A 27,272-nucleotide genomic window follows, 5' to 3' on the forward strand; every position below is an offset into this window, starting at 1 on the left:
TCTTGTTTTTGTAAATTTTTTATTGAGGCATCACATACAGAGAAATGTACCAATTATCAGGGTACAACTCGGTGAATTTTCACGAACTGCACCCATCTGGTAGCCAGCACTCAGAGCAGGAAGCAGATTAGCAGCACCCCAGGGGCTCCCTGATGCCCTTCCAGACGCTTCCAGCCACCACCCCTCCCTCCCCCCAGGGGAATCTCACGTCATTGTCTGATGGGTCAAATGTTAGCCGGGAGAAGTAGGCGAGCTAACACCTCAACACGGTGATGTCTGTGCAGTATGCTGCAGAGCCGTGCTGGGTCTTGCACGTGGTGGTGCTTCCTTTTCTTGTGAAACCTCCTAGACTCGCCTAGGACTGCTTTCCAAGTCTGCGCGTTCTTCAACGAAAGCTCTGGGGAAGATGCCAACCTTCCCTTTGCACTCCCCTTCCAGCCATTCTTCATTCACTGATAAAAGGAAAAGTATACATTGATTTCAAATCCCGTATATAGGACAGTGACCTCATCTGGATCGTTTACCAGATCTTTTGCCAGACCTTCTCCACCGCCAATTGTGCCACAGGGAAAAGTCAGCATTGGGAAGTGATCGGAGGTAAGAGCGAACATAGGATTTAGCCATCTTATTACTGGTTTTTGTCTTAGATGTGATATCGGAGGAGTGAAATGCAGAAGGATTAGACTTTTCAAAAAGTTACTAGAGAAGCACTAAATTAGAAACTTCCACTTACTTCAGGTTTTAATGTGTTTAATACCTAATAGGAAAGTCACCAGAGACAGCAATTCTGAATAGTTCCTTTTTAAGGCAAAATTTATCCCCTTCCCTCATCTTCAAAAAGTTCATCAATTCAAAGAACAATCATTTGCAGACACACCATAGACTTGGTGCAAAGGCAAAATGATTCCAGCCACCTTCCAATTCATTAACTCTGGGAATGAGAACCCATGGCTTCTAAAACATAGCCATCTTTAATAATCACACTGTGATGTAAGTCTGGCATGTGTCGCTTCCCTGCCCGTGAGAACAGCAGACGGCAAGGCTGACCGCTCAGGCGCGCTCCCTCCAGCTGAAAGCTGGGAAGGAGGCCGAAACCACTGGCTAAGTGTGTAGCTTCCTGATGTTTTCTCTCTGCCCTTGAATTTCTTTTCTGCTGACAAGCAGTTCCTACAGTCCGGGAGTAGCACTCACCCGTTGCTATCACCAGGATCACGTCCCCTTCCAGAAACTCCAGGTCTTCCGGGTGCGTAGCCTCGTAACTGAAGAGTGCTACCACCTGGCTCCCTCCCTTGAGCTGGGGCTCGGATGTCTGGTTATTCGCATCAGATTTTTCACTTTCTTCGGGTTCATCTGGAACGCCCTGGTCACCCTGAAATAGTAAAGGGACTGTTAGCTTTCCTAATGTCTGCAGTGATCACTGAACTAAAGGAATCGGTCAGCGAGACGTCAGTGTAGCACAAGAGGTGTAAGCTCAGAAAGGCAGGTTTGTGGTCCGTGCCTAGCATAGACCTGGCACGTTCTTCATGGACTCCGACTGGCCGGGTGAGTGAAACCAAAGGTCTGCAGGACCAGAGACGGTCTTCAAACCTTCCTGAAACCTCAACAGTAATCCTGAGAAAGGTAGAATAGTTCCGACTGCTACTTCTGAAAAGATGGAGAAACAAGCTGAGTCACAAGTAAGTGACAAAATGATATATACACACGTGTGTGTGTGTGTTTAAACTTGGCTCATGATGTGTTCCTGCACTGAGCTGAGTAGATACTTCATAAATTTAAGCTCACTTCCCTTCTCTTCTAGTCAGGGAATGAGAACTTCCTTGCACCGTCCAAGACTAAGCAATAAGATGAGAAAAGATAGTCCACAGTGGCCTCTGAGGCTGGACTGAGTTCTAAAATGACCGTGTTGGGGGCTTGGGGAGGCTTAGCTGCATACAGCCACTAAACAGATTGAAGCGCTCTTCAAAGGACAAAAAGTAACAGTACTTGAAAACAAAAGTAAAAAGTTTCTTCAAAAAGGAAAATAAAAGCAAACAAACAAAACTTTTCAGTGAAGGAATTCACATTTAGAGCAGAACTCCTTCTAAGCAGAATCCTTTCAAGACAGAACTGAAGGGATGAGTCCAAAGACAGACAATTGGAAAACCTAAAGGTGACCTTCCAGACTTGCAAGGGGCCCCTTGCACTGGCACTCACCCGTGGGCTTCTGGGCCGGACACACTGGGGAGTCTCAGTTCGGGGGGCTCTCTGCTTGACTTTCCCCAACGCAGATGAGCACGAAGTTTGCTGAGTGGGGTTTACTGCAGGGCCATCCTCTTTAATCCTTCCCCTCCCACTCTTTTTTTTTTTTTTTTTTCATCAGACATCTGTCTCTGAGTGAGACTCTACCAAAGAGACCCTCCCCTCACTGAGCAGAAGCCATCAATCCAAAGCAAAACCTCCATATTTCCTCCCCTGCTCACAGCATCACCCCGGCACAGCAGGGCACAGGGCCTTCCTGGATCTGACCCCCTGCCTTTCCCACCTTGTCTCCCACCACTGTCCCCACTGCGCCCGGGAACCCTAAGCGCCCTCTCCCACTGTGCAGACTCCCTGGTGCTCCCTCTGTCCGCTCCATCTGTGTACTGCACCCATCCTAATCTCCTCCACCTGGCTAACGCTAGGGACCATTTTAAGGCTAAGTTTCAAGACAATTTCAGCATCATTTTCTCTAAGAAGACTACTGACTTGTCCCACTTCCCTCCAGCATTTCTGGGTGAGATACCCTCCCAAGTGCTTACATAACACAGCGAGTCACGTGTGCATCACCGTCGGTTTACGTAATAACACGTGGCTTTGTAATCTGTCCTCATCTTCCTAAGAAGGACCTACATCTTACTAGTTTTTCTATCTCCAGCGCCTATCTAGAGAGCAGTAAGTACCCACCAAGTGTTTGCAGAAGAATAAATGTTACCAAACGCTGGGAACAGCTCAAATGTACACCAGCAGGTGGATGAAAAAGCAAACTGTGGTATCCACACAGCAGAATACCATTTAGCATTCAGAAGAAATGGACTATTAAAACACAAAAGAATACCTATACTGTGCGATCCACTTGTATGAGGTTACAAAAAAGGCAAACAAAAAAGCATGTTGACAGAAGGCAGGTGACAGTTTCCAAGGGCCATTGTTGGGGGAGGGAATCAACATCTTCAACAAAAGGAAATGGCAACTTTTCCTTTGGAAACTAAGGGACAAAGTCCAAGAGTGTTCGTCGGTAGCTACGACTCCCAGCCTTTACCTTCGCTCTGGCTCCCTGTGTTCTTACAGGGGAGCCAGTGAACTCTTTGCCGGACACCAGGGCCCTTAGACAACCTGCCCTTCCCCTCTCAGAGAAGCGAGGTGTCCCGTACAGGTGGGCTCTGTGCAGCCTTGGCCAGGCTGCCCTCCCTTTGCCTTGCTACCTCAGTTATAAACTAGGCCAAAAATATCTCCCTCGTAGAGCCGTGGGAATTGTAGGAATACTATCCAGAGTGCACTTGGCACAGGCTTAGGCCCATAGGAAGTTCTCGGTGGAGGCTTGCAATGAGTAGGAGGTTATTATCCAAGTCATCTCTTTGTGAAACCAATGCTCACTGTTTTCTTTCCCTCCCAAGTGTTCCTCCCCATGGAAACTTAAGGTGCAGAATGGCTGCGAGCTCAGCCTCAAGCTGTGACTTCACCCCACCTTGCCTGACGGCGACAGGCCTGGAAACAATGGGGTGTGGCAGCAGATGGAAGGGACTCGAGGCTTTCTGTGGGCGCCTGGGCTGCTCTCCTCTTGTGGGAGCCCCTCTCCCGGCTGCAGCCCAGGTGAGGATGCAGACGGAAGGCAGACGGAGCTGCGGCTCGTTACCCACCGTATCCCCAACACAAGCATAGTGCCAGGCACACAGAAGGTCCTTGGTAGGTGCTGGACTGTTCCTGAGGAAGTGACCCAGTAGAAAGGTGGCGTTAGAGGCCCTTGGGCTCACTGCACTCACCACTGTGTTCTCACACCACAAAGTCAGGCAGTAGTTTTTCACTTGGTCCCAGGCATCCTTCATGCCATCTTCCGAAAGGGGCACCAGCTCACTGCTGTCCCGAGGCCGATAGCTGGGGAGAGATGATGGGTAAGAACCAAGTCAGAGAACGTCGGTGCCGGACCATCCTCCTCTTCCGCCTTCCAGGCCAGCCCCGGGTTCCCATCTGTACCCCCACCTGCTCCGCGCACGGCACTCACCTCAGCTTAGTGTGTTCCGGCAGGAGCTCCAGCTTCTTGGCTACCATGGCCCGGACCTGGCTGTAGGGAAGCCCAAGCTGGGTCTCCATGACCACCGTGTACTTGTAGTGCACCTTGAGCATGTAGGCCATGGGGACGCTGACCTTGACCTCCTGCAGGGGGAGGGGGCAAAGGCGATACATGAGTGTCTGAGGCCTCCTCCGAGCAACACGTGGTCTCACCAGGAATTCTCTGTGGCAGGAAGAGGCCGAGAAGTACCTGGATTTATAGCTACGTGAGAGGGCCTTCGGAACTCCGTCCTCCAGCCCAACTCTTGCTTGGAAAAGAATTCCTGCTGGGTGAGATCCGGCCCCCCAGCCATGGACCAGTAGGCAACGTGTGCATGGAGGAGAGAGAGGTTGTCGAGGAGGGGCCCTGGCCCATGGACAGTGTGCATGTGTGTGTGTGTGGTGGCAGCTTTGGGGACTCCTTCTATAACCCAGGGACACATGCCCACGGACATGCTTAGGTACGCAGCCCAAGCGCTTCCCCTTGCTACCATTTGAAATAGTGCAAGAAAAACAATGTTACCTTGGGCTCTCCTTTTTCTTTCTGACCTAAATGGAGAAGGTAAGGAATTAGACCAAAGAAGGTGATGAATAAACACCCTTGCCCGCCCCTGCCACACACAGGCTGAAACCTCTTGGCACAGCGCCCCCTGCTTCTCACCCTTTAGCCTCTGGAGCGATCATTCACCTTCACAAGTGGGGGGGGGGGGGAGAAACCCCTCTGCAGAAAGGTGACGGGCAGAGCCGCGAACAGACAAAGGAACCCAGTCTCTGCTTCTAGAGACCACACAGGTAGTCACCAAAGGACCATCACATCCTCCCCAACCCATGGGGGTCGGGAGGGGGCCCAAGGGTCAGTGAACAGCAGAGCCTCAGGCGTGCCATGTACCATGCGAGATTCCCAAAGGTGGGTTAAACCAGTGGGCTTCGGAGACACAAAAAAGAGGGGGTTTGCAATGAGCCAGGGACCACAGAAGGAGTAGTAGGAACATTCATTTTCACTTTGTCCTTTACTTTTGGTATGTTTTCTAATGTGCGTAATACGTTAATATAGCAGTCTACATATATAGAACTTAGATAAGAGAAGTGTGTGTAAAGGCGTTCACCACGGGGGTGGGGTGCGTGATCATAAAGCCCGCACTGACTCAAACCCAGCTGATCATTAGAATCACGTGGGAAGTTTTTTCTAGAAATACCCAATTCTAGTCTTAAAAATACAAAATCAAAGGCCTAGGAATCTATATCCTTAAAAATGTCCCTAGGTTAATTAATATATGATCCTTGATGGACCCCTAGACAGAAAAGACAAAAACAGGAAAGCTCTCAAGGACATTTTGGGGGACAACTAGAGAAATGTGAATATGAAACATACAATCTATGTATTAAGGTTAAATGTCCTAAATATAACAATTGTACTGTTCTTGTGGAGAGGAAGGTCCTTGTTCTTAGGAGACACATGCCAAAGTGTGGGGTGAAGGGTCATGAGTCTGTAACTTACTTTTAAATGGTTCAGCCATTTGGAAAAAAATGTTTATATCAGTCAGGGGAGCCAGGCAAGTAGCTGGTGCAAAATGTTAACGACTAGCGAATCTAGGTGAGAGGTAGTCTGGGGTTTACTGTACTAGACTTTCAACTTTTCTGTAGGTTTGGTATCTTCCAAGTAAAAATAGGGGTGGGGAGCATCCCAAGTGATTCTGATGATCAGGTGGGCGTGGCAATCACCAATCTAGGGTCTGGACAAACCACCTATTCAATGCACCTCTACCGAGCACTTACACGCAGAATCCGCTTAACCTGCGTTCATGACAAAGAGCCCGTGACTCCCCAGGGCAGCCCTCTCCGCACATCCGCAGAGTCTCCTTTTCACGCCTGCCCCTTGGCTCTCTGTCCATCCTTCAGGGCTCTGGGGAGCAGTTTCCTTCCCAGCTGGAGCTCCTGAGCAGTTTGGAAAGAGCCACTCCATCCACCTCTGAGGTAAACGTGTGCAATGACTTCAACCTTTCCTCCTGGGACATGGTTTCAGTCCCTCCTGACTGAGAGGGTTTGGTGATTGCTTGAGTTGGGTTGGGACACTCACTGCCCCCAGAGACCAGCTACATTCACCCAAGCCCAGGAGTGCTGTGGAGCAGGGAGGGAGAAAGGGCTCCTATTTCCCGTGTTGTGGGAGGCTGGTCCAGGAGACGGGGGCTCTGGGCTGCGCGGTCCTGAGCTGAGTGGCATGCTGGGAGGAGAAAGCAGAATTTCCTGGAAGGCTGGGGGAGCAGCTCTGTCAGGAAGCAGCCCGGAGAACTCCGGCACCCAGGGCTAGGAGGGTGCTCCAAGGACACTGACCTGGTGACAGCTGGGGTCTTCCAGGAGCACTGGAACTGGGAGGAGCTGGGATATCTGGCTCCAGGGAGGCTTCCTCCTGGAGGGGACAGGAAGAGACGGTGAGAACCTTCATTCAGACAAAGTTCTCAGGCCGGGGTACGAGTCGGGGGTGGGAATAGCCAGATGCAAACGACTTCCTAGACGCTGCAGTAGTGGTGATATTTGGGGGAGACTGAACAAAGTGTTGGCTAAATGGGAGGAAGGGTTGGCCTGGTGAAAACAAATCACAGCAGAAATGAGAATCCTAACCCCCAGCTCAGAGGCCCTTGCGGCCTAATCACCCCTTCCAGCCACACTGGAAACCCGCGGAGCTGGGGCGGGGCCCTGAGCTGTTGGCTCAGCGCACCCTCTCACCCCACATCTCCCCTTCAAAGGAAAAATTCCCCTTCTCATTTGCATGACATTTAAAACTTTTCAAATTGACACAACATTGTAAAATGATTATAAATCAATAAAAAAAAAAGTTTAAAAAAATAAACAAAAATAAAAGTCCTGGAAAAAAAACCCAAACTTTTCAGGTCATCTGAACAGAGTGATTCTGACCTGGGAGGGCCAAGCCCGTTGAGGACAACCAGTTGCAGAGTCTAGAGCGAGACGGGGTCCCCTGGCCATCCGACATCTGCCTGGCAGCTCAGACCCAACCAAGACCACCCCCAGGCCTGGCAGCAGGGCCAGAAGCAGTGGCTGCCAAGGCCGACTCTGACTCTGCTCTGCTCTAAAGAGACATTTTGGTTTCTTAAATGTATTTCACCAGCCAACACATTGACTATCCTTTCAGGTGAAGAAGATATTTCTGGGAAGACCTAACCATCGTGTGCCATGGCTCTGGTGGCGTCACCACTGACCAGGAGGAGTCGCAGAGCTGGGGGGCCCAGCAGGTCCTGCTGATGCCTCCACTCAGCTCATCTGGGTTTTCCCTCCATCCCCAAGTCCAGCTCTGGGCAGCTGGTGCCAGTGCAGGGCAGGCTCGGGGCCAGTGAGTCCTCGGTCCCTCTTTCACACTGCTTTCCCCACCTCCGCCGAGAGGTCTGTCAGTGGTGGGGGTTTGGGGATGGGGGGGGGGGTCGGGTCAGACCCAGACACTACGTTACCTGGGGCTGCTGCTGAGAATGGATCCGCAGCTCAACAGGTTCGAGGTAGTTGCAGGGAACGAGCCCCTTCTGCAGGGCAGCATCGCCGAGTCAGAAAGGCGGAAATAAAGACGTGTTTATCAGCGCCCACACCGCAGGAGAACCCAGGGCCGTGGGGAGGGACGGGTGGGCAGATGGAAGCGGGCGGCGGGCCTGCGAGTGAGGTAGCAGACGCCGCTCCTCCGGGGCTCTGCCGCGTGCTGCCAGGATCCTGAGCCCCACGCCCCACCCCCGGTCCTCCGAATACCTGCCCGTTGAACATGACCGTGGCCCAGTTATCACTGCCCTTCTTCAAGACAAAGACGATGTTCCCCGGCATGACCTGGAGCTCCTCTGGCGTCTCGGGCACAAACCCAAACAGCACACGGTGGGCTTCCCCTTCCAGAGCCCTGCAGCCGGGGAGGCGGGTCGACACAAGGTCCCGCCCACCGTCTAGGCTGGACAGCATCCCGCCCGTGGACTGCATCCCGTCCCACGGCGCTGTGGACAGGCAGCAATGGACTGGGAGCCGGGAGACCGCTCCAGGCACCTTCTAACTCCACCTCTGACTGCCCAGGTGACCCTGAGCAGGGAGCCTGCCTGCTTGAGGTCCCGGGAGGACTGGGTAGGGAACCGCACGTGAACACGCCGCGGGGCGACAGTGGAAGGATCATACCACCGCCACACTAGATAACGGGCCTTGCCACCCGTGCCCGCCCTCCCTTGCGGGGGCTGGCCGGCGCCCGGTTCTGGGTGGGGCGGGAGAGGATGAGAGGCACAAGGCGGAAGGTGGGCGGGAGCCAGCTGGGTGGGAAAGACGACGCCTGGAGGAGGGGGAGGAGAAATCCCCTGGAGCCAGCGTGGGAGGGGACACACAGCCGGAGGGACGGGCTGTGAGGCGTGGGGGGAGGGCTGTGTGGCGAGGCTCTGAGGCCCCCCTGCCTGCTTATGCAATGTCATTTCCCCTCCCCGGCTCCTCCAGACCCGCTCTGCTCCCGGGCGTCCCATCTGTGCCACCTCGGAAAGTGTGACCGAGGCCGCCCCTCACTCACTCTGGCCTTGCTGGGTCCCCGCCCCCCCCCCCCCCCAGCTCTACCATTTTCCCCACAGCCTTTCCTTTTGTTTCCCAACATTGTGCCCATTCACCTCCAGGGCACAGCTTCCTCCAGCCCAGGAGAGTTTCGGAGTGAGCAAATCCGAATCCAACCCCCTCACTTTCACAGTTGCTCGGGGACTTTCTCCACTTCTTTTTTTTTTTTTTTTAACAATCTTCTCTGTTGAGTGGGGAGGCTGGGCTTGCTTCCTCACTTAGAGATAACTCTTAAGAAAGCTGTGGGTTATGTCATCCTTGGCTCCTCATCTTATAGAAGAATGACTTCTTTTTCTCCAGTCCTTCCTTTTACTTCTTCCGAAACCATGTGCAATGGGGAATGAAAGATGCCCACCCAGGAAAGGACATGCCATTCCGGCCTCCTCCTCTGCTCACCCGACTCCCCAGAGCCTGGCCTCCTGGGCCTCCGAGGGGCTGCGGCCCATTCAGAGCCCTCCGCCCTGAGGTCAGCGTGCCGGCCCCTGGGGATGCTCCGCGGACACCGCGCACTCCAGCAACCACCCCTCCCCGCCTGGGGCCTGTGCACGTTGACATGGGGACACAGGGACACCAGGCGACTGTAGCCAGGACCCCATGGCCTGCCCCGCCACCGGCCAGGCTCCGTCCCCTCCATCACTCCATTCTAACCTGTGGAGTTAGAGCAGAAGTGGCTGACAGGCTAGGCTGAATTCCACAAGGTTTGGACCCTGACCCCAGCTTCACGCCCTTTATTGCCATCAGTCCAGGCTTGGAGCTTGGATATTTGGCATTTCGGTCTGAATCTAACTTACCTGAAGATCTCTGGGGTTTTGGGCCTGGGTGGAGGCTCAGCTGCCTATTGCATATTCAGGAGAAATGAAGACGTCAGGACAACAGGGAAGGATGGGGAGAGAGAACAGACGGTTAATGGTAATTTAAGCCTTCTCTCAGACCAGAAAATCAAAGAATGCATTTCTGGCTCGATCAGAACCCCGTCTAGGGAGAGGGCGCAGTGTTCCCTGACTAAACACTGGAGAACAACCCCTCCCACCAGCTCCCGGGTGCAGGTTGCACCAGCACAGCCATTCATCCTGGGCCAGACCCGGTTTCTGGAACGTTTAGCTCTCCCAGTGCCACATGGCATCACAAGGGTGCGTTTGACCTTGAGCTCTGTCCCCTTCCCAGGACAGTCTCCCAAAGCTCTGCCCTGTAGTGCACGTCTGCTCCGTCACCCGACGCTCATGGGCACTTAAAAATCAACCCAGGATCCACGGACCAGGCAAGACCCTCCTTTCAAGGTGTGCTCCTTGTTCTCCACTGAGTGCCATGGAGCCCCGCTACCTGGGCCTCTCCCCTTTCTTGGAGTCCCCTGGCTGCCCTGAAAGTCACAGGAGTCCCATAGGGCTTTCTTCAACTTTATGATGAAGAGAGAGATCGAAGAACCTTGACTCCCTTGCTCTCCTCCTTTGCTCATCTTTCCCTCCAGAGCCCCAGTGTCAGTCACATCCAGGCCAACAGGTTGACCCTGGAAGGCGGTCAGCGCTGCTCTCAGAGTGACCGGGTGTGTGCACACTGGACTGTAGGTGCCACGCTCAGAAAATCCTCCCACTGCTAGTGGGGACCGACGCTCCTGCCCATCACGGCTCTGTGGCAACAGAGCTCAGAATCTTCTCAGCCTGTCCTACCCTCCTCCCTTCATAAGGAAGCTCTGCCTTCACATTCCCAGACCCATCGTTCCCCAGTCCATCTGGAACCGTGTCTCCGAGCCCAGCCTGGGCGGAAAGATGGTTCACTCCGGGCACCCTGCCTGTGTTGTGCACGCAGGCAGGTGGAGGGAGCCCGTGGGAGTCCCCTACCAGCCCCTGTGTCCCATGTCTGAGAAGAGGCACTGTGAAAAAGCCTTCCACAGCTTGTGCTTCAATTTCCTGCAAGTTCTCTTGGTACCTAGAGAAGTGAAGACTGCTGGCATTCTGGGGAAAGCAGAAGGGCTGGTCCCTGAGGCTTGAGGTTAAGTCTAAAACTGCCTTGTTCCCCTACCGGTCATGGAACCCGTGACCAGGAATGGCCAGGCCGTGCCCCTCGGCAGCACTGAGAACCCAGGTGAAGGCGCCCTGAGAACAAGGCAGCTCAGCACAGACATCCTCCCCAGCCGGCTGTTTCAGAGAGAGGGTCTGGAGACCCAGGTCCGTGGGGAAGGACAGGACTGCCTCACCTGTGGCTGCAGGGGGGCAAACCCCGAGAAACTGTCTTGGTCCACGACAGACGCCACGACCTGAAATCGAGGACGGAAGGTGTGAGGGCGCAGCCGGCACTGTTCCCCGTCCTTCTGTGGTTTCCCTGAGCCCCTCCTTCCTCACACCCTGGATCCATTCTCGCGGGCGCCTGGTTCCTGAAGTGGCCAGTGGCCGAGGACAGGACTGCTGACCCTCTGGGTCAGAAGCTGCTGCCATCCCAGGGTAGAACCACGAGGCCGGTGCCCTCTTCCAAGGGTTCCTCCCACCCTGCTCTGTGTGGCCACGGGGGACCCGGAGGAAGCTGAGAGACCTCACTCACCGTGGCCTTGCCTAGGTAGTCCTTCTTGACCAGCTGAGCCACTTGCCTCTCATTTGGCCGAAACAACCTGCCCACGGGGATCACCACCGGCTCATACAGCTTCTGTTTCTGTAACACAGAGAACACGATTTTCTTACCTGTAAGATGGCGGGAGTGATGCTTGTCCTGTCTCCCTCACTGAACAGGTGCAAGGATCTGTTGAGATAACCTCCCAAGCATGCTTTTTCGCAACATGTCAGGATGAGATTTCTTACTATTTCAGGGTGTCTAAGGTGGGAACAGCTGGGCTCACTAGCACCTTACTTGGAGAGGCTATCAGGACCCCTGTGGGTGTCATTTGCCCAGCTCCTTCTTTTCCTGGGGGAGCCACCGCTCTCCCACTCTGCGTGGCTCGGGCAGGGCCGTCCCTCATGGCATAGGAGGCACCACAGCCACAAGAGTGGCCCAGGACCCAAGCCAGGCCCACGGCAGCGCTCTCCTGGGACTGGCAGACCACGGCCATGGACACTCGTGTGCAGGCTGAGTGGAGCCCCCTTGTTGCCAGTGTTTTAGAAATCTGATTTAGAACCAGCTTCATCCCCAAATGTGCCCAAACAATGGATAAGTTTCACCATTTGTTCATATAATCAATGCATTTTTGCTGACAGCCATCACAGGCCTGGCACAGTGCCAGGCTGCGAGGACCCGGCGAGCAGTGAGCAGGCAGAAACAGCCTCTGCCTGGGGCTCGGCCCCTGTCCCCAGCCTCCCTCGGGGGGACCTTATCCAGGGCTCCGCTGGCCTGGGCTCCAGGCCTCAGCATCTCCGACTTCCAGACTCAGGATCCTGCACAGAATCATATACCCCCAAGATCAGTGTTACCTGGAGCTCAGAGGAGATGAAAGCACCTCGTTTATGGTTTCCCAGTCCACGTGTGCACTGAACCAAGTACACACCCACTCAAGTCCTCACCACCGGCTCCACCAGTGTGCTCACCCAGATGCTTTCCATGGCTTTGTCGATTTTGGAATGCCTCGGCTCAGACTTCATGCTCACAGCCAGCGCCAAATGTTCTTCGGCCTTTTTCCATTCCTCCTTCTTGGCGTACATGAAAGCAATATTATACAACACCTAGAAAGGCACAGGCCACACCGAGAACTTGAGGCTGCTCCAAGTCTAGGGACCAGGCAGGGAAGAGCTGCATGTCTGCGCTTGGAACGCTGCCTGGTGGCATGTTTCCCTTTCCCAGCTCTCCCGGGAGCAGCTGAAGCAGAACGCCATCAATCCTGCTACTGAGTTAGGCCTAGCGCAAGGATGCTGTGAAGAAACTTCACGTAACACACAAATCCTAAATCGTGTGCATTCTCTCAACGACCAAGTAGGTCGGGGGGAGGACAAGAGCTACTGTGTTGTTTTAGTACCGAGAACAGCGATCTGCTCAAGGCCCCTTGAAGAGTTGGGAGTAACATACATGCGTGTGGCCTCCCAGACCAGCTCCGGCCACTGAGCCCAGGCTGGGATACTGGACAGGCACTGGACAGGTGGAGGAGGGGGGTCCCAGATGCGTCGTCCTGCCCCAGCACCGACAGAACCCTGTCCAGAACACGGGAATGACAAGACTGTGTGATGTAGCCACATGGGCATGGGGAACATCTGTGGGCAAAAGTCCCCTGGAGCTGGAGAGAGACTTGGCATAAACCCAGGGCAACACTTCAGCTGGGGTGGCTGAAAATCAAGATGGCAACCGACAGGTAGGGTTTACTTTGTTTCCTTTTAATGGCAGAGCAGCAAGTTCTTAGGGCTCCCCGCATGAGGCCTGGGGGATGAGCTCCCAGGAGCCGCTGCCGGCCTTCCATGGGTGAGAGTGGCAGGATTCATGGTCTGACGTCCAGGGGCGGGGTGCGGGCAGCGCTGCAGGGCCTCAGAGGGGAAACACAGCTGGTTGACTGAGGCCCCACTGGAGAAGGGGACAGCTGGCCTTCCAAGCTGGAACACGTGCGGCCGTGCAGTGGAGGTACCCCCGGGCTGTTTCCTAGTGTGTGGCCCCAGGTTTTTTATAAAACGGTGATAATAACATTTCCTGCCTCCAGATGGTTGTAAAGAACAAATAATTCACCTAAAGCCCCGAGTTCAGCTGCTCGGCACCCAGCGGGTGCTGTACGGACAGTCACCACTGTGAGCCCTGTCGTCTGCCGAACTATCTTGGGACTGGCTGGGAGGCTCGGCAAGGAGGTCTTGTCTGCCCTTTGAGGGAGAGCCACGCTGCCCGCGTGCTCTGGGGAAGATCACAGGGTTGAGTTTGCAGACTCAGGCCATCTGGGGATTCCCTGTGTTTGTAATCACAAGGCTAACGCTGTGAAGAACTTCGGGCTCCTGGAGCCTGGTGCTGCCTGTCAGAGGCAGTGTCCTTGTCCTTGTCCTGACCATCCTCATTATCATCACCAACCCCATTTACTGACCAGCTATAGGACCAGGCACCCCGTCTGCGTGATCTGCAAGCCTCACAACCGCTGACCGGGGCGGGAGCCCCACTTCTGTGGGCCCACAGTCCTCCCATAGCACCACTCTTGCCCCACCTTGTCCCACATGCCCGTGAGCTTCTGGCTGCCGACACCTCGTCCTGCGGACCCCTGGACGTCTGTTGCCTGACACTAGTAGGCGTCAGAAAGGTGCGCAAAAACGAGTTAGTTTATTAATGAATGGCTATGAGGTTAAGTGCTCAGCTTTGCTTTATAGATGATGGCTCGGCAGTGGCACGTAACTTTCCGAGGTTTATACAACCAGTAAGTGTCGGGTGGGGATTTGATCCCTATCTCTCCGATCCCAAGGACCTTGCTTTCAGTGGTAGCCAGCTGCAAGGTGATCCTCCCCTCCTGGTGCTCACCCTCCAGGGTAGTCCCACCCAATCCAAGGGAGCTGCCCTGGTAGCCAATAGAATATTATGGAAATGAGGGGGTGTGGCATATAAAGACACTGATGCTCCATTTTTACCTTCTCTCGGATCATTACTTTCTCTGGGGGAAGCCAGCCACCAGGTCATGACGGCCTCAGGCAGCCTTATGGAGAGGTTCATGTGGCAAAGAACTGAGGCCTCCTGCCAACAAGGAACACTCCCTTGCCAGGCACATGTGTCGCCCTAGAAGCAGAGCCTCCAGCCCCAGCCAAGCTTTCCGATGGCAGCAGCCCCGCTGACACCTTGACTGCAACCTCATGGAAGCCTCCGAGCCAGGCCACCCAGCCAAGCTAGGGTTTCTGACCCCAGAAACTGCGATCATAAACAGTATTATTTTAAGTCACTGTGTTTTAGAGCAGTTTGGTGTTCAGCCACAGGTAAGTAATGACACTTCTCCTCTATTCCAGTCTGCCACTCACAGTGTGACTTGGTTCAGGGTCTCATCCAGATAAAAAGAACAGTTTATCAAGGCGCGTGTGGATGGGCAGCAGGATGGGTTTTCCCATAGAGCTGGCAGCTGGCACTGGGCAGGCAGCAAGCCCAGGGGCAGAGACCTAGGCTCCCTTCCTAGGCTGTTTCTGAGCCTCAGTGAAGCTGTTGCCTTTTGCATACGTGCTTGGCTGGCCCAGCCCACCCCGACCATGTGTGCAGAGAGAAAGGAGAACTCAAAGCCGTTTGAAACTTCCTGTTTGCTTCTCAGCCACTTTCTCTTAAGAACGTTTCTAGCAACAGGTTTTCATGAGTCCATGATTGGAAAAGCCTGAGACTCTTTTCCAAAAGGATGGTGCAATTTCTCTGCACGCTGGTGGGCAGGGAGGCGTGGCATGATGAGTAGCCAGGTGACTGGAGTGTCCCATGTGGTGGACGGGACCCTGAAAAGTCCAGCCTCAGTTGCAGAGAGGCCCAGAGGGCATTTCCTGCCCCCTGAGTCATTTAAACTCCAGCTACAGCGGGAGCACTCCTCCTATGGATTTCTGCTTTCGTGCCCCTCTTCTAGGGTCCTTTCTCTAGAGCCACGTGGTCCCTCAACCCTTTAATCTGAGTGATTCTCTCTTAGGGGAAACTGGCAATGTCTAGCGACACGGGGGTGGGGTGCTACCGCCATCTAGTGGGTGGAGGCCAGGGATGCTGTTCAACACCCTACAATGCCCAGGACAGCCCCCTGCAACGAAGAATTATCCGGTCTAACGTAACAACAGGGCCGCGGTTGTTCCAGAGGCTGTACCCTGGAAGCTGGCCAAATGCCAGCCAATTCCCCCCAAAAAGCTTCATTTCCCTCGCCTGGGGGAACTGAGGAAGGGGCTATCCTGCCACAGAGCTGTATGGGGACATGTGTCCCAGTGGCCCAGGCAGCTGCGGACTCTATTATTAGCCCTGAGTGACCCTGGGAACGCGTGGCTTCTCTTGCCTGAGAAACTAAAGCCGGGGACTTTTTTCCAACAATTCTTCTAAATAAAGCTCTATGCTATTTGCAGGGATTTTAGGTTTAAAGCTACTGGTGCATAACTGGGGCTTAGAAGGGGAGTGAGGCGGGTTGGCTGGACAAGGTCCATGAACCTGTCAAGTCCAAGCAGCCGTGCTGCCTCCTTTCGGGCAGACGGAGCGTGCGTCATCCTTCTAGGGACACCTTTCCTAACTGTGTGCTCCGAGTCTTTCGTCGAGCCGGGGGGGACGGACTGGCGCTCAATTATCCTCACTCTGTGTTTGGGCGTCAGCCCAGGACACGAGGCCAGACCATTCATCACAAAGAGCGTGAGCTCAGGAACTGAGCAAGGTCATGGCAGGTTCTGCACGGAGAGGGAGCCCCTGATTCTGGGTTTGCTAGTGTGATGCTGAGAAACAGCCTCTCAACCCAAATTGTGCAAATCATTCTGAATGCTTCCACAGGCCAACACACTCGGGCTCAGCCAAGCCATTCCAAACAGAGCCCAGCAAACTCGTTTCCGCAGGGTCCTTCGAGCCTCATGTTAATAAAACACACACACGCAGGGAATGAAGACTCCATCAGGAGCCTGAAATGATAGACCTGCGTCTTTTCTTAAGGGAAGATCTGAGTCCCAAGGCTGGGGAGACGAAACGCCTTTTCTAGGCCCCTGGAGGCATCAACAGATCGCTGTGCATTGGAAGTGCCGGTGCCCCCTCGGCCGCCGGCCGCCCCCCTGGGCCAGGCCCTGCCCCTCACCTCACAGGCGAACAGCTTGAACTGCAGCCCCAGGATCTTGTAGTCTATCAGCTGGTTCCCCCGAAGCTGAGTCAAGGCCTCTTTAAGATCTGTAATAGCAGAATCATACCTGTGGGAAAGAAACCAGTTCAGGGCTCGGAGGAATAAAGGAAGAACAGAATGTGCGTCTGCTTCCCTCTGTCCGTCCGCCTCACTGGGACAAGGGAGCCTTTCCAATTCCCTCCTTTTTTTTTTTAAACTGAAGCATCGTCGATTTACAACCTTGTGTTCATGTCTGGTATACAGCTTGGTGATTCAGCTACACACACACACACACGTATATATTCTTTTTCATATTTTCATTATAGGTTACTACAAGGTGTTGAATATAGTTCCCTGGGCTGTACACTTCTATGTGGGATCTGAAAAAATGACACAGATGAACTTATTTATAAAACAGAAACAGACTCACAGACATAGGAAACACACTGATGGTTCCCAGGTGGGGGAAAGGGGTGGGAAGGGGTAAATGGGGGAGCTCAGGGTTTGCAGAGACAAACTACTGTACATGAAATAGATAAACAGCAAGGTCCAGTCACTTCTGACCTGCTCTGGTTTTCCGCCAGCCCTGAGCCCTGTGCTCTGCGGAACTCGGTGTGAATGGGGCCCCCTGGGGTCACGCATCCGGGCAGCCCCCGCCAGCCTCCCGGCCTCAGGCGGTCACGGGTGCTTTCATCTCTGTGGACTGACTGCACCAGCTCCCGCTTTTCTGACGCCCCCTTGTCACTTCCCAAAAGAGCCTCTCTCTCTCCCGAGAGCTTCTGAGCAGGGCAGCCCCTGCCGGCCAGCCCCGGTGTCCCTCGGAGCCGAGTCAGAGCACGGCTCATGCCTCACTCCCCACCCTCAGGCCAGGCCAGCCTGACGCTCATGCCTCACTCCCCACCCTCAGGCCAGGCCAGCCTGACGCGGCTCCAAGGAGCCTCCTCACAGTCGCTGATGTCACCTTCCTGCCAAGAGCTTCTGCTTTGGCTTCTTTTGAGCCCAACTTAACTCTTGGTTTTGTGGCCTTTGTAGTCTCCTGTCCCCTCCCTCCTCCTCCACACACTTTGGGAAAAAGAGAATAGAAACCACCACTCAAGCCAGATGGCATTTCGCCACTGCCCCTGGCACTGCCCTTCTGTTTCCTTGGGTTGGCGTGGTGCTGACTGGCTCAAGATGCATCAGGGCTGCTGCTACTGGATTCACGCAGAGAATGGGGCTGACCACATCGATAGTGCCCACGGGGGTGTGGGCAGGACCTGGACCAGCCTGCTTGGCCTGCCCCTGACCTCCCCAGAGGCCCTGGTCGGGGGGAGACATTCCTGGGTGGCAGGGGGTGGTAGCAGCCAAAATCAAGCTACCCCCACCCCTGCCCCAACCCCTGGCCTGGCAAGAACAAATGTGACTATCTGGTTGTGGCTCCTGCCGGGCAACTGAGCTGTAAAGTCCCTGGGCCACTGTCTGGCCCCAGGCGGTCACGTGTGGCTTCTCTTGGAGGCAAGCCTGAAATGTGGACACGGGCTGGTGGGGACCCTCGAGAGGCGGTGGGGTATAATGACGGCACCCCAGGGACTGGGACCAGATCCATCAGCCCAGCCTCTGACCAGGAGACCCTGGCAAATTCCTTCCCTGGCCACAGCTTCCAGACTGATGTTATAAGGAGAGTGTTGTGCACAAGTGGCCAACAAATTCAAGGAGCACAGAACACTAGGGGCTTGCTGCAACGTGGCCCTGGATCTGATTTCTGAAGTCAAAACTACATGGACTTGCGTCTTGGCTCTGCCACTTGCTATCTAGTGACAAAGGGCACTTTTCATTTCTCTAAGTCTGTTTTTTCATCTTTAGAATTAGAGACTAACAAGAGAACAAAGCATTCAGGTGCTCAGAATGGCGCCTGGCACACCCAGTGATTCACTGTTATTAACATATATACATATTTTTTCAGCTCTAAATCTTTGGCAACTAAATGCATAGACCAGTCTTTTAATTCGTGCTTACTTAACACTGGATGCTGTATTAGCTATCACTGGGAGATAAAAATACCCAGATGTGGAAGCTGGAGTGCTGATCTCAGGGAAGCTTGGAGCCAACCAGGAGGGCGGACTGGACGAGAGGTCCCACGCTGGCTGGGGGAGAAGCTGGACTTTCTGTCATCGTTTGGTTGGAAGACACCCACACACACAGTGGCTGTGGGAGTAACGGGAGGGGACGGCCTGGGTCTGACACAGGAGGGAGGCTTCCTCTAACGTGCCTTTATTGGCCAGGATGACTGTAAAACCCATCAAAACACGCAAGCTATTCCTTACAAAGTGAGAGGCATTTGCAGTGGTTTACACGTCTTTGCAGGCGTTCCTTTGAAGGGGCGGAGGATAAGCGCCCCCGTTCCTTCTTTCTAAGCTGGAGGATGGGGAACCTGGCTGTGACTCACTAAGCCAAGAGTAAGGGGACAGGCGGAGATGCAGGCGTCCCGCTTCGTGGGCAGACGCGATATCCACCGTGTTCTGCTGCCTGTTTGTGACAGAGAAGGTCCTCAGAGGGCACGCATGAGGCGTCATCAGCAGTAACCTGCGGCGTGCCTGCCTCCCTGGTGAGCTGTACCCCCGCCTGCGTCCACTTGGTGTTGCGTGAGCCCAGCCACTCCACCTCCGAAGTCCGCCCATCAAGATGGCTAAAGATCTGGCCCAGTGGGAGGGGGAAAGAACTGACATGTTATTAAAGGGTTTGCTTTGTGTTAAAAACAGGGTGGGGGTCCCCCTGCCAGATGTCTGTTTTTAAACGTATCTTTGAAAGCATCGCCCCGACCGCCTGCTGCCGGCCTCTTCTAGCCCCCTTGTTTACCCGGAGCTGCTCCCCTGGGCACCTGGACTGCCGCCCAGCTCTGTTCCCCGCTGCACAGGGTCTGAATAAGCCCCGTATACAAATTCCAGAATAACCTTCAGCCCACGTGCTGGGGGGCAGGCAGCGTGCTCCGGCCTCCCTCCAGCCCTTCTGCAGTTTCCTTCCGTGCCATTTGGAGCCCGCAGTGTCCCCTACGAGGCCAAGGGGTCGGCAGCTTCCCCCTCAGGTTCTGCTGGGCAGGGCCAGAGGGTTTTCCTCACACACACCCCGCCCACACCTGCACGTCACCCCGCCTGGCGCCTTGGCCACCCCAGGACCCGGCCCGGAGCCCCCGCTCCCCGGTGCAGGGCTGGGCTGTGCAGCGGCAAACCCGCCGAAGCGCCTCACCGGCTGAGCCCGAGAGGGCTCATCACGCTCCGTTCTGGACCACTCTCTGGGAAGTCTGCTTAGTAACCACTGACGTTCCGCTTGCTCCGGGGCTGCCACTGCCCGGGGCTCTCTAGAACCCCGCACTCCACACCCTGACATCAGGGGTAATGGGGAGTTTCAGAAAGCTGAAGGGAGCCAGAATGTCAAGCACCTGGGCGCCGGGGGCTGGGGCCGTGCCCCTTCCTGGTTCAAAGACATCAGGGGAAAGGCTTTGCTGCGTTGCTTCCTCCAGCATCTCCTTCCAAAGGGTCTCACCTTATCATCACAGCCCTAGGGTTCAGACGGCCAGGATCTGAAAGGTGAGCTCCTTCCCCTTTTGGAGGAAAGGGCAGGGGTCAGAGAGGTCAGACAGTCGGCCACAGCCACCCCTCTGACACGACCTGCCTGCTCAGAACGACTGACTGCTTCCCGGTGGAACTTTATAATGACAGCAGGGCCAGTGCAGCAACATCTGAAGGTGGGAAAACCAGAAAGGAAGCACCCAACGACGCGCCAAAGCAGGTCCCACCCACCGTGATCTGAAGGAAGGCCTGACCCCCTCACTGAGAAGCGACTGCTCTTGGTCCCCAAGGCACTTGTCTAAAAATGCCGCCTCAGCACGTGACCCACTCTGCCTTGCGCCACAGCTACTCATGTTGGCGGCCTGTTTCCCTGTTTTGATGTGGAAGTTCCTTGAAGCAGGGGCTGTATTTCATCCACGTTTGTTTAATTAATTCCAAAGGATTTAACTACCATCCTGGACACTGAAATACGAGTGAGTAAGTGCTCTTTCCTCACGAGCTGCAGAGACAAACCCACAGGCAAGTATGTGTCCCAGAGGAGACAGGGGCGATTAAAGGAGGCACAGGGAGGCAGTCGCCATGCTGGCGGGTGAGCGTGCCTGGGGCCAGCCCTGGAGCCTGCGAGCGACGGGCAGGGGCGGAACCAGAGCAGCAGGCAAGGGAAGTTGCCCTTTTTCCTGGAGTGATGGGATCCACTGGAGGGTCTTAAAAGATCACATTTCTTTTTTCAAGAAGATCACTTGGGAATATGGGTGATTTGGAAGTGATTGCAGTGGTCCTGGGGAAAATGAGGTCTACACCAGGGCAGTGCTGGTGGAGAGGGAGAGAAAGGGTGCACTTGGGAGACATTTAAGAGGTCAACTTGACCAGGTTTAGGAAAAGAGATATTCTGGGTTGACCCCAGGTACACACTTAGTAGCCGGCTGGCTACGGTTGGAGGTCAACGCCACAGGAGAGCGTCGGAGCCCCAAGGGCGCACGTATGGTTTTCAGGGGACACTGAACCGCCTGAAATTGCACATAAATGTAGGTACCTGTGTGTGTGTTTCTGGGAAGACAGCCCATATGTTATGCTATGTAACACCCACTGCTATAGTGATAAAAGGGGGAAGAGCCAAGACCTCGATCTTTCTAGGGGGAGAAGGGACACCAGTGCCTATGGACTGAGCAGAAGAGAAGGAGGCGGCTCAGGGCGAGAACAGCGACTCATTTACATTATTTACTCAGTAGATAGTCCTTGAAGTAAAGATAAAATTTGGTAGATTTTTCTCTTAGATTTAACTATTAACCAATCACAGACTAATTGAATCCTGGGTCTTATTCCTGGGTCTAAGATCTTTTTGACTCACTCAAAATAGAAACCTTTTGGATTCTGGGGACAACTGGGCTTTTTCACGTAGAAATTTCTTCTGGGAGCCTTCCCTCTTTGCCATCTCTCTCTCCTCGTTAGAGGCTGTTGGAGCTAATTAAAGGATGGCCTTAGAGATCGTCTTTCGCAACTCAAGATCAGCTGGAGGATTTGTGCTCAGCCCTCTCCAAATATTCTTTACATCTGGAGATTATTGAGGATGGGGGAAGGGGGCACCGAGAAGGATGTTAAGAAGGGAGACTGAAGCATGAAGCCGCCAAAAAGTAAAAGCCAGTCTGTCCTCAAGCCCAGGCTTTCATTCCCCAGACTGCCTGTGTGGTTTTCCTCTGGGGGAGACTTCACTCACTTCTTACTCATTCGGATAATCAGTCGACTGTGTTTGCATCCTGGAAGTCCTCTGAGCTTCTGGTAGTTGCCCCTAGCAACGGCTCAGCACAGCGGCCTTAAAGCCTCTGTTTCTGACTACACCCTAGGGTCAAAGCCTTTCCGGGCTGCAGAGGAGCAGAGCCCAGCCCAGCCCTCCTCAGTGCCTGGACAGCCTCTGCAGCCTCCCCGCGCCCCACCCACGCCCCGCCTCACCTGCTGTGCACGCGCGTGCACGCACGCACGCACGCACCTTATTCCCCATGCCCCGACCATCTTCACTGTTTAGAAATTTCTTCATTAGCCTGAGCTGAATCATCTTCCCTAGAACTTGTTTGCACTGATGGAACAATTTCTGCAAAGGGTCAGTTTGCCCTCCCCTAAAACATTTTACATTGATGCTTAGAATATGTTTTCTTTGTTTTCTGTATGTTTACTGGGGTGTTTGGGGGAGGGGCGTGGGAAGTGAGATTAACTTTCATTTTCTATTTGTCTCTGCTAATTATTTCATGTTGACTGTAAATGCACCAAAAATGCAGAAAGGCTGATAGAAGGAAATGGAAATCCCTGTAATTTCACCGCCGGGAGAGAAATACTGACAACGTTTTGGTCCGTGGCCTTTCAGACTGTTCTTTGGAACAGAAGTGGAATTGTGCTGTACACGCAATGTTGAAATCTGTCTTTTGAAGTTAATATCTATCATGGACTTTTTCCTATGTTAAGATATATGCTGGTTATTTATCTGCACCAGTAAAACCTTGTACATATAATGTTGCCCATTCATATTCTCATTTTGGTGGCTGAATTCTATTTCACTGAATGGATTAAGCCAGGTTTTTGGAAACACATTCTGCAGGAGTGAAGGAAGGTTTGGATGTGGCTTCACGATACTCCTCATTAGGTGACAGCCTGGTGACTCGTAGTGGGGGACACCACGGGTGTTCCCTCGACGGCCACGGTATTTACAGCCAGCACCACCCAGGCTGTGACCCACCAGGGACACGGGCGGGCGGGCCACACCAGGCCTGCGGTGGTTATGTAGGCTGGTCCGGAGCTGTGACCCAACTGGCCCATAGCTGAGTGGTGGGCCTGCCTTCCCTCCCCGAGAGGGCTTCTGCCTCGTGCTGACGGATTGTGTAACTGCCCAGAGAAAGTCCAAGACTTCCCAGCAGAGGCCTGGAGGACACTTCTCAAACCCCACGCCTGGCAGCACCAAGACCCCCTCCGGTTTCCTCCGCGCACTTCCCCAGCTCGCGTGACGCTGGACCACTTACTTCTCCATCCGGAAGTAGAGCATTCCTCGCTGGAAGTAGGCCACTGCCAAGTGCTTGTCTCGGTTGATGCTTCTGGTGAAGGCCTGTGGGGAGAAGAGCCAGGCAGTGAGGCCGCGTGGGATGAACCAGAGAATGAGGCAGGAAGGGTCCCGAGAATGGCTGGTGTCTCAGAGGTGACAGGAGGCTTAGGGGTCAGACACCAGGGCCAGAGCCCCCTGGGCTGTCCCTCCCTAATTTATAGGGTGTTTACAGGTTACCAATCCCCTTGAAGCTTAGTGTTCTCCTCCATAAAATGGGTCTATTCATATCCACCTTTCAAGACAGGATTAAAATAAAAATAATCAAATTTGACAAAAAAAATATTATATACAGTATTTGTTTATTTTGTAAATAACTGTATCATAGAAATGGTATACAATTAAGGTAAAATATATGTGGTCTTATTGCCATTTTGTTCATTGTTTTGAAATACTATACAAGTAAAATAATAACAAATAAGAATGTAAATGAAATGCTGGGAATGAGGACTTAAGCAAGAAACCAAATGAAGGCAGAGAGACTGAGAGGCCAGAGGCAGAAGGACGCAGGGAGAGACCCTGCGTGGAGCCAAGGGGTGAGCAGCCCCGCACAGCCTCGCCCCGGAGCCCTGAGGCCGGACAACAGCCTCTGCTGGCAGAGCTGCGCCCAGGCCGGCTGCTCGGCTTTGCCGGCCTCTGCCCACGACAGCCAGGAATCTCTGGTGCTGTTTGCTGCCCCCCCCACCCCGGGGCAGGCCGCTGAGAGGGGGTGGGCCTGGGGGGCCCTTCTGCCCACTCTGCAGCCTGGGGCGGCCTTGGCAGTCTGTGCGATCTTCCAGCGTCTTCCAAGCAGCTTCTCCCTCCCTCTTTGTCAAGGTAAGGGTGGTTGTAAGAGGAACAAGCCCTTTAAGGGGGCTGGGGAGTCAGTCACCTGTCCACACCGCCTTGCAAACGTGCGCAGTAAAAGGGAAACATAAGAGCTAACGTCTGCACAGGGGTGTGAAGTCACACAGCACTTTAGCAGCTGGTGCCTCACTTAACGCTCATGATGCTGAGAGCCCGACATCTACGCGGCTTCCTGAAGCCCAAAGGTCCTGAGAGAGGCAGAGCTGGAGTCGGATCCTAGAGCGTCTGCTTCCAAATGCCATACCCTTTCCAGCTCACCACAACCAATCTGAGGAAGCGATCACTGACAGGGCTCAACCCCATGCTGGGAAATACGAGAGAAAGAACACCTGAAAAATGCGCTGTGGCGTCCCACAGCGTGCCCTTGGCGGGTTGTCCTGCCACCAGCCCCAGGCTCCTCGCAAGAGGGCGCCAGGGAGCAGATCAGAATTGTCACTTGAGAGGAAACCTGTTTTTCTTAAGTGCCTCCTCTTGGTCTGTTGGGCAGGCAAAACTCACACACAGGAGATTGCTAGAAAGTCAAAGGAGGTGCTTTAAAATCAGGCAGGAAGCAGTGAAATGGAAATCCTGTGGCCAGCAGTTCACAAGTTGAAAAAAAACCCAAAGCGTAACTAGGGGAGTCTTCAGAAAGGTTTTAAAGAATGATTCCAGATGATCTGAATGTGATAGATGGAGCAGATGGAGAAGGAAGGAGAGCAGAACCCACAGCTAGTGGCTCCCAGTCGGGGCTGCAGGTTGGAACCACCCGGGAGCTTTTGAAACCTGAAGCGCCCAGGCCGCTCCCCAGGCCAATTGAATCGGGATCTCTGGGGGTAGGTGGGGCCTGGGCAGTTTCTGTTCTTCTAAAGCTTCTAATATCTCAAGCGCAGCCGGGGCTGAGAACCTCAATCACAAAAGCCGGGGAGTCCTCGGGCAGGGGCACTTCCACTCACCTTCTCCGCCTCAGGCATGTTTTCCAGGATCGTGTGCATGCAGCCAATGTTGAAGCAAATCCTGGAGTGGGGGTCCTGGACTGCAGCAAAGGCGTCCAGGGCTCCTTTCCAGTCCTTCTTGTCAGCTGCTAACACCCCTTCATTCCAGAGGCTGATGGCCTCTGCCAGGGACATGGTCAGGTGCAAACCAGGAGGCTGTGAGCGCTGCCTGGAGACAGAGAGATCAGGAGATGGCGAGCAGGTGTCTCCCCAGCAGGGCTGCCAGCAGCCTTCCCTTTCCTGGCCTGGTGCTCAGAATGGGGCCTCGTCTCCCTTAAGACAACTTCTCAGTGTTGCAAAGGCAGCAGGAAATGTCCCCACCTTTTGGCAACTGACGCATAAACCTACCCTGAGAGAAAGGGAAAGAGAAGGGGAGAGAGAGGGCGAGAGGGGCGGAGTGTGGAGGGGAGAGGAAGTGCATCAGATAGTGCCTGTCATGCATCAGTTCCCCAAAATGCTGCTGCTCTGTCCCCCAGCTCCTCCTCCTCTGTCTTCCCCCATCTGTGGCAGCGCCGTCCCCGCTCAGGGCCACTTCCAGCTCCCTGTCAGATGAGGGTGCTGGATGACAGAATCATGCTTCCCAGTCTTAAATGAATCCCTTGCTCACTTCCTCATCCCTTCATAGACCATCTTGATCTATTTGGTTTGCCCTATTTGAGCTAAAATTGGCAACAAATTTCTGAGACAGGATGGTCTTGGGTGTCCATCTGACCTGAGATACTTTTGTAAACACTTAGGAAGCTCAGAGGGGACTGATTTCCTGCAAAGGAGAAAGTTAGGAGCCAACTATGACAGCGAATTCTGACTTCTCCCATCCTTCCGTGAAAAACTGACAAGACAAGGGGTCTCACTGATGACTTACGTGTTTACTCCACCTAAAACACAGATATACGATTCCTTCCCCTATTGCCCTGGAAGAGTAAAAATCAGTAAAACCTCCCAGGGGAAAAATTGGAAGTGGAGGGTATAACCAATTTGACTTACTAACCTCCTGACTTCTTGTTAATATTAGGTAATGTGCATGCTTCTGGGGGTCAGATACTTAGATGCCAACTCTTGTTCTGTAGCAACTGCAAAGCACTCGTCAGTTATCACCAAGCTTCCCCTAAGAGCCTGGAAATACAACTAAAATGTTCATTCTAAGGGGGGAGGGTATAGCTCAGTGGTAGAGTGCATGCTTAGCATGCATGAGGTCATGGGTTCAACCCCTAGTACCTCTGTTAAATTAAAAAAATAATAAATAAACCTAATTACCTTCCCCCAACAAACAAAACAAAAGAAATTAAAAAATAAAGTGTTCATTCTATAGCACTCATAGGATTGAAGGTGTGGGAATTGAGAAGACCAGCATGTGCCTTTGCACAGACCATGCCCTGCGTTTGGAAGGCCTTCCCACCTCACTTCTTTGCCTGGCGAACTCCTACTCATCCTTTAAGGCCCAGTTAAATGTCACCACCTGTCTGAAATCTAGCTCCACGCTCTAGGTAGCAGGGAGAACTACCCCCTTCTCTGTCCCACTACTTCCCAAGCAAGTTTATTTGTTGGCGTTCTCTTCTCATCTGCCCAAACTCTTACCCCCTTGAGAGCTGGGCCCACGCCTTTTTACTCTAGGATCCCCAGCACCCTTACTCAGTACATGAGGAGGGGTTATATTCTGAAAAGAAGTTAGAAATCATTGGCAAATGACCTGCAGGTAGCAGTGATGTGGGAAGAGGTACTGTTCTCTCATCCAGAGAATAAATACCTAAAACTCAACTAGCACATTTAATCAATGTCCTAGGAAAGCCAAGTGGTTTTTGTAGGTAAACTAGACTTTACTTACACTTTTCTGGGGCCCTGTTTATTAGCCTAGGCTGCCACACAGACCTCTCCTTACACTGATGCCGGTCACTCTTCGAGCCTTATTTCCCAGAACGTCCTTCACAAACCCTGCAAGCTCTATGGCCTGTCCCTCTGCCTCCAGGCCTTCACTTCCCACCTCTCCACTTTCGCTCTGCTGCCCCATCTCCCGGGGCCGCCCTTCCATGTCTGCACCTTCAAACTCACCTGGCACTGCCGTGGGCGACCCGCTCAGATGTCACCTCCTTTCAGAAGCTGTGCTGAAACCAGGCCCACGCCCAAGCCCCCAGACCCAGGATCCCACCTTCCCCTGGACGCCCACGTGGGGTTCAGTGTGTGTACGTGTGTCTTAGCCCTGGAGCAGGCTCCCCACCTGGGGCTGGACGTCCTGGGGCCACCCCATCCCTGCATCCCCCAGAGACCCAGCAAGGCCGTCCACGTTCAATCCTGTCCACTTTCCCTCCTGCCCC

General features: G+C 53.8%; 1 protein-coding gene across 2 annotated transcripts; it reads right to left on the reverse strand.

Annotated features, from left to right (window-relative positions):
* NCF2 (neutrophil cytosolic factor 2) lies at positions 1-27,272 on the reverse strand. Of its 2 annotated transcripts, XM_074349934.1 has the most exons (16): positions 27,010-27,272; positions 24,925-25,132; positions 23,070-23,152; positions 16,499-16,607; positions 12,360-12,494; positions 11,386-11,493; positions 11,045-11,104; positions 9,645-9,688; positions 8,032-8,173; positions 7,746-7,814; positions 6,616-6,691; positions 4,808-4,833; positions 4,238-4,389; positions 3,999-4,110; positions 1,192-1,369; positions 1-452 (listed from the first exon to the last, which is right to left on the reverse strand). In XM_074349934.1, exons 2-16 carry the CDS (start codon positions 25,096-25,098, stop codon positions 346-348), a joined length of 1,575 nt encoding a protein of 524 aa, XP_074206035.1. In that variant the 5' UTR covers positions 25,099-25,132; positions 27,010-27,272; the 3' UTR covers positions 1-345. The 2 variants fall into 2 exon arrangements, with proteins under 2 accessions (XP_074206035.1, XP_010953257.2); XM_010954955.3 differs by lacking the exon at positions 27,010-27,272 and having other exon boundaries at positions 24,925-25,405.

The sequence above is a fragment of the Camelus bactrianus genome, chromosome 21 (genome assembly GCF_048773025.1).
Source record: "Camelus bactrianus isolate YW-2024 breed Bactrian camel chromosome 21, ASM4877302v1, whole genome shotgun sequence".
Classification (NCBI taxonomy): Eukaryota; Metazoa; Chordata; class Mammalia; order Artiodactyla; family Camelidae; genus Camelus; species Camelus bactrianus.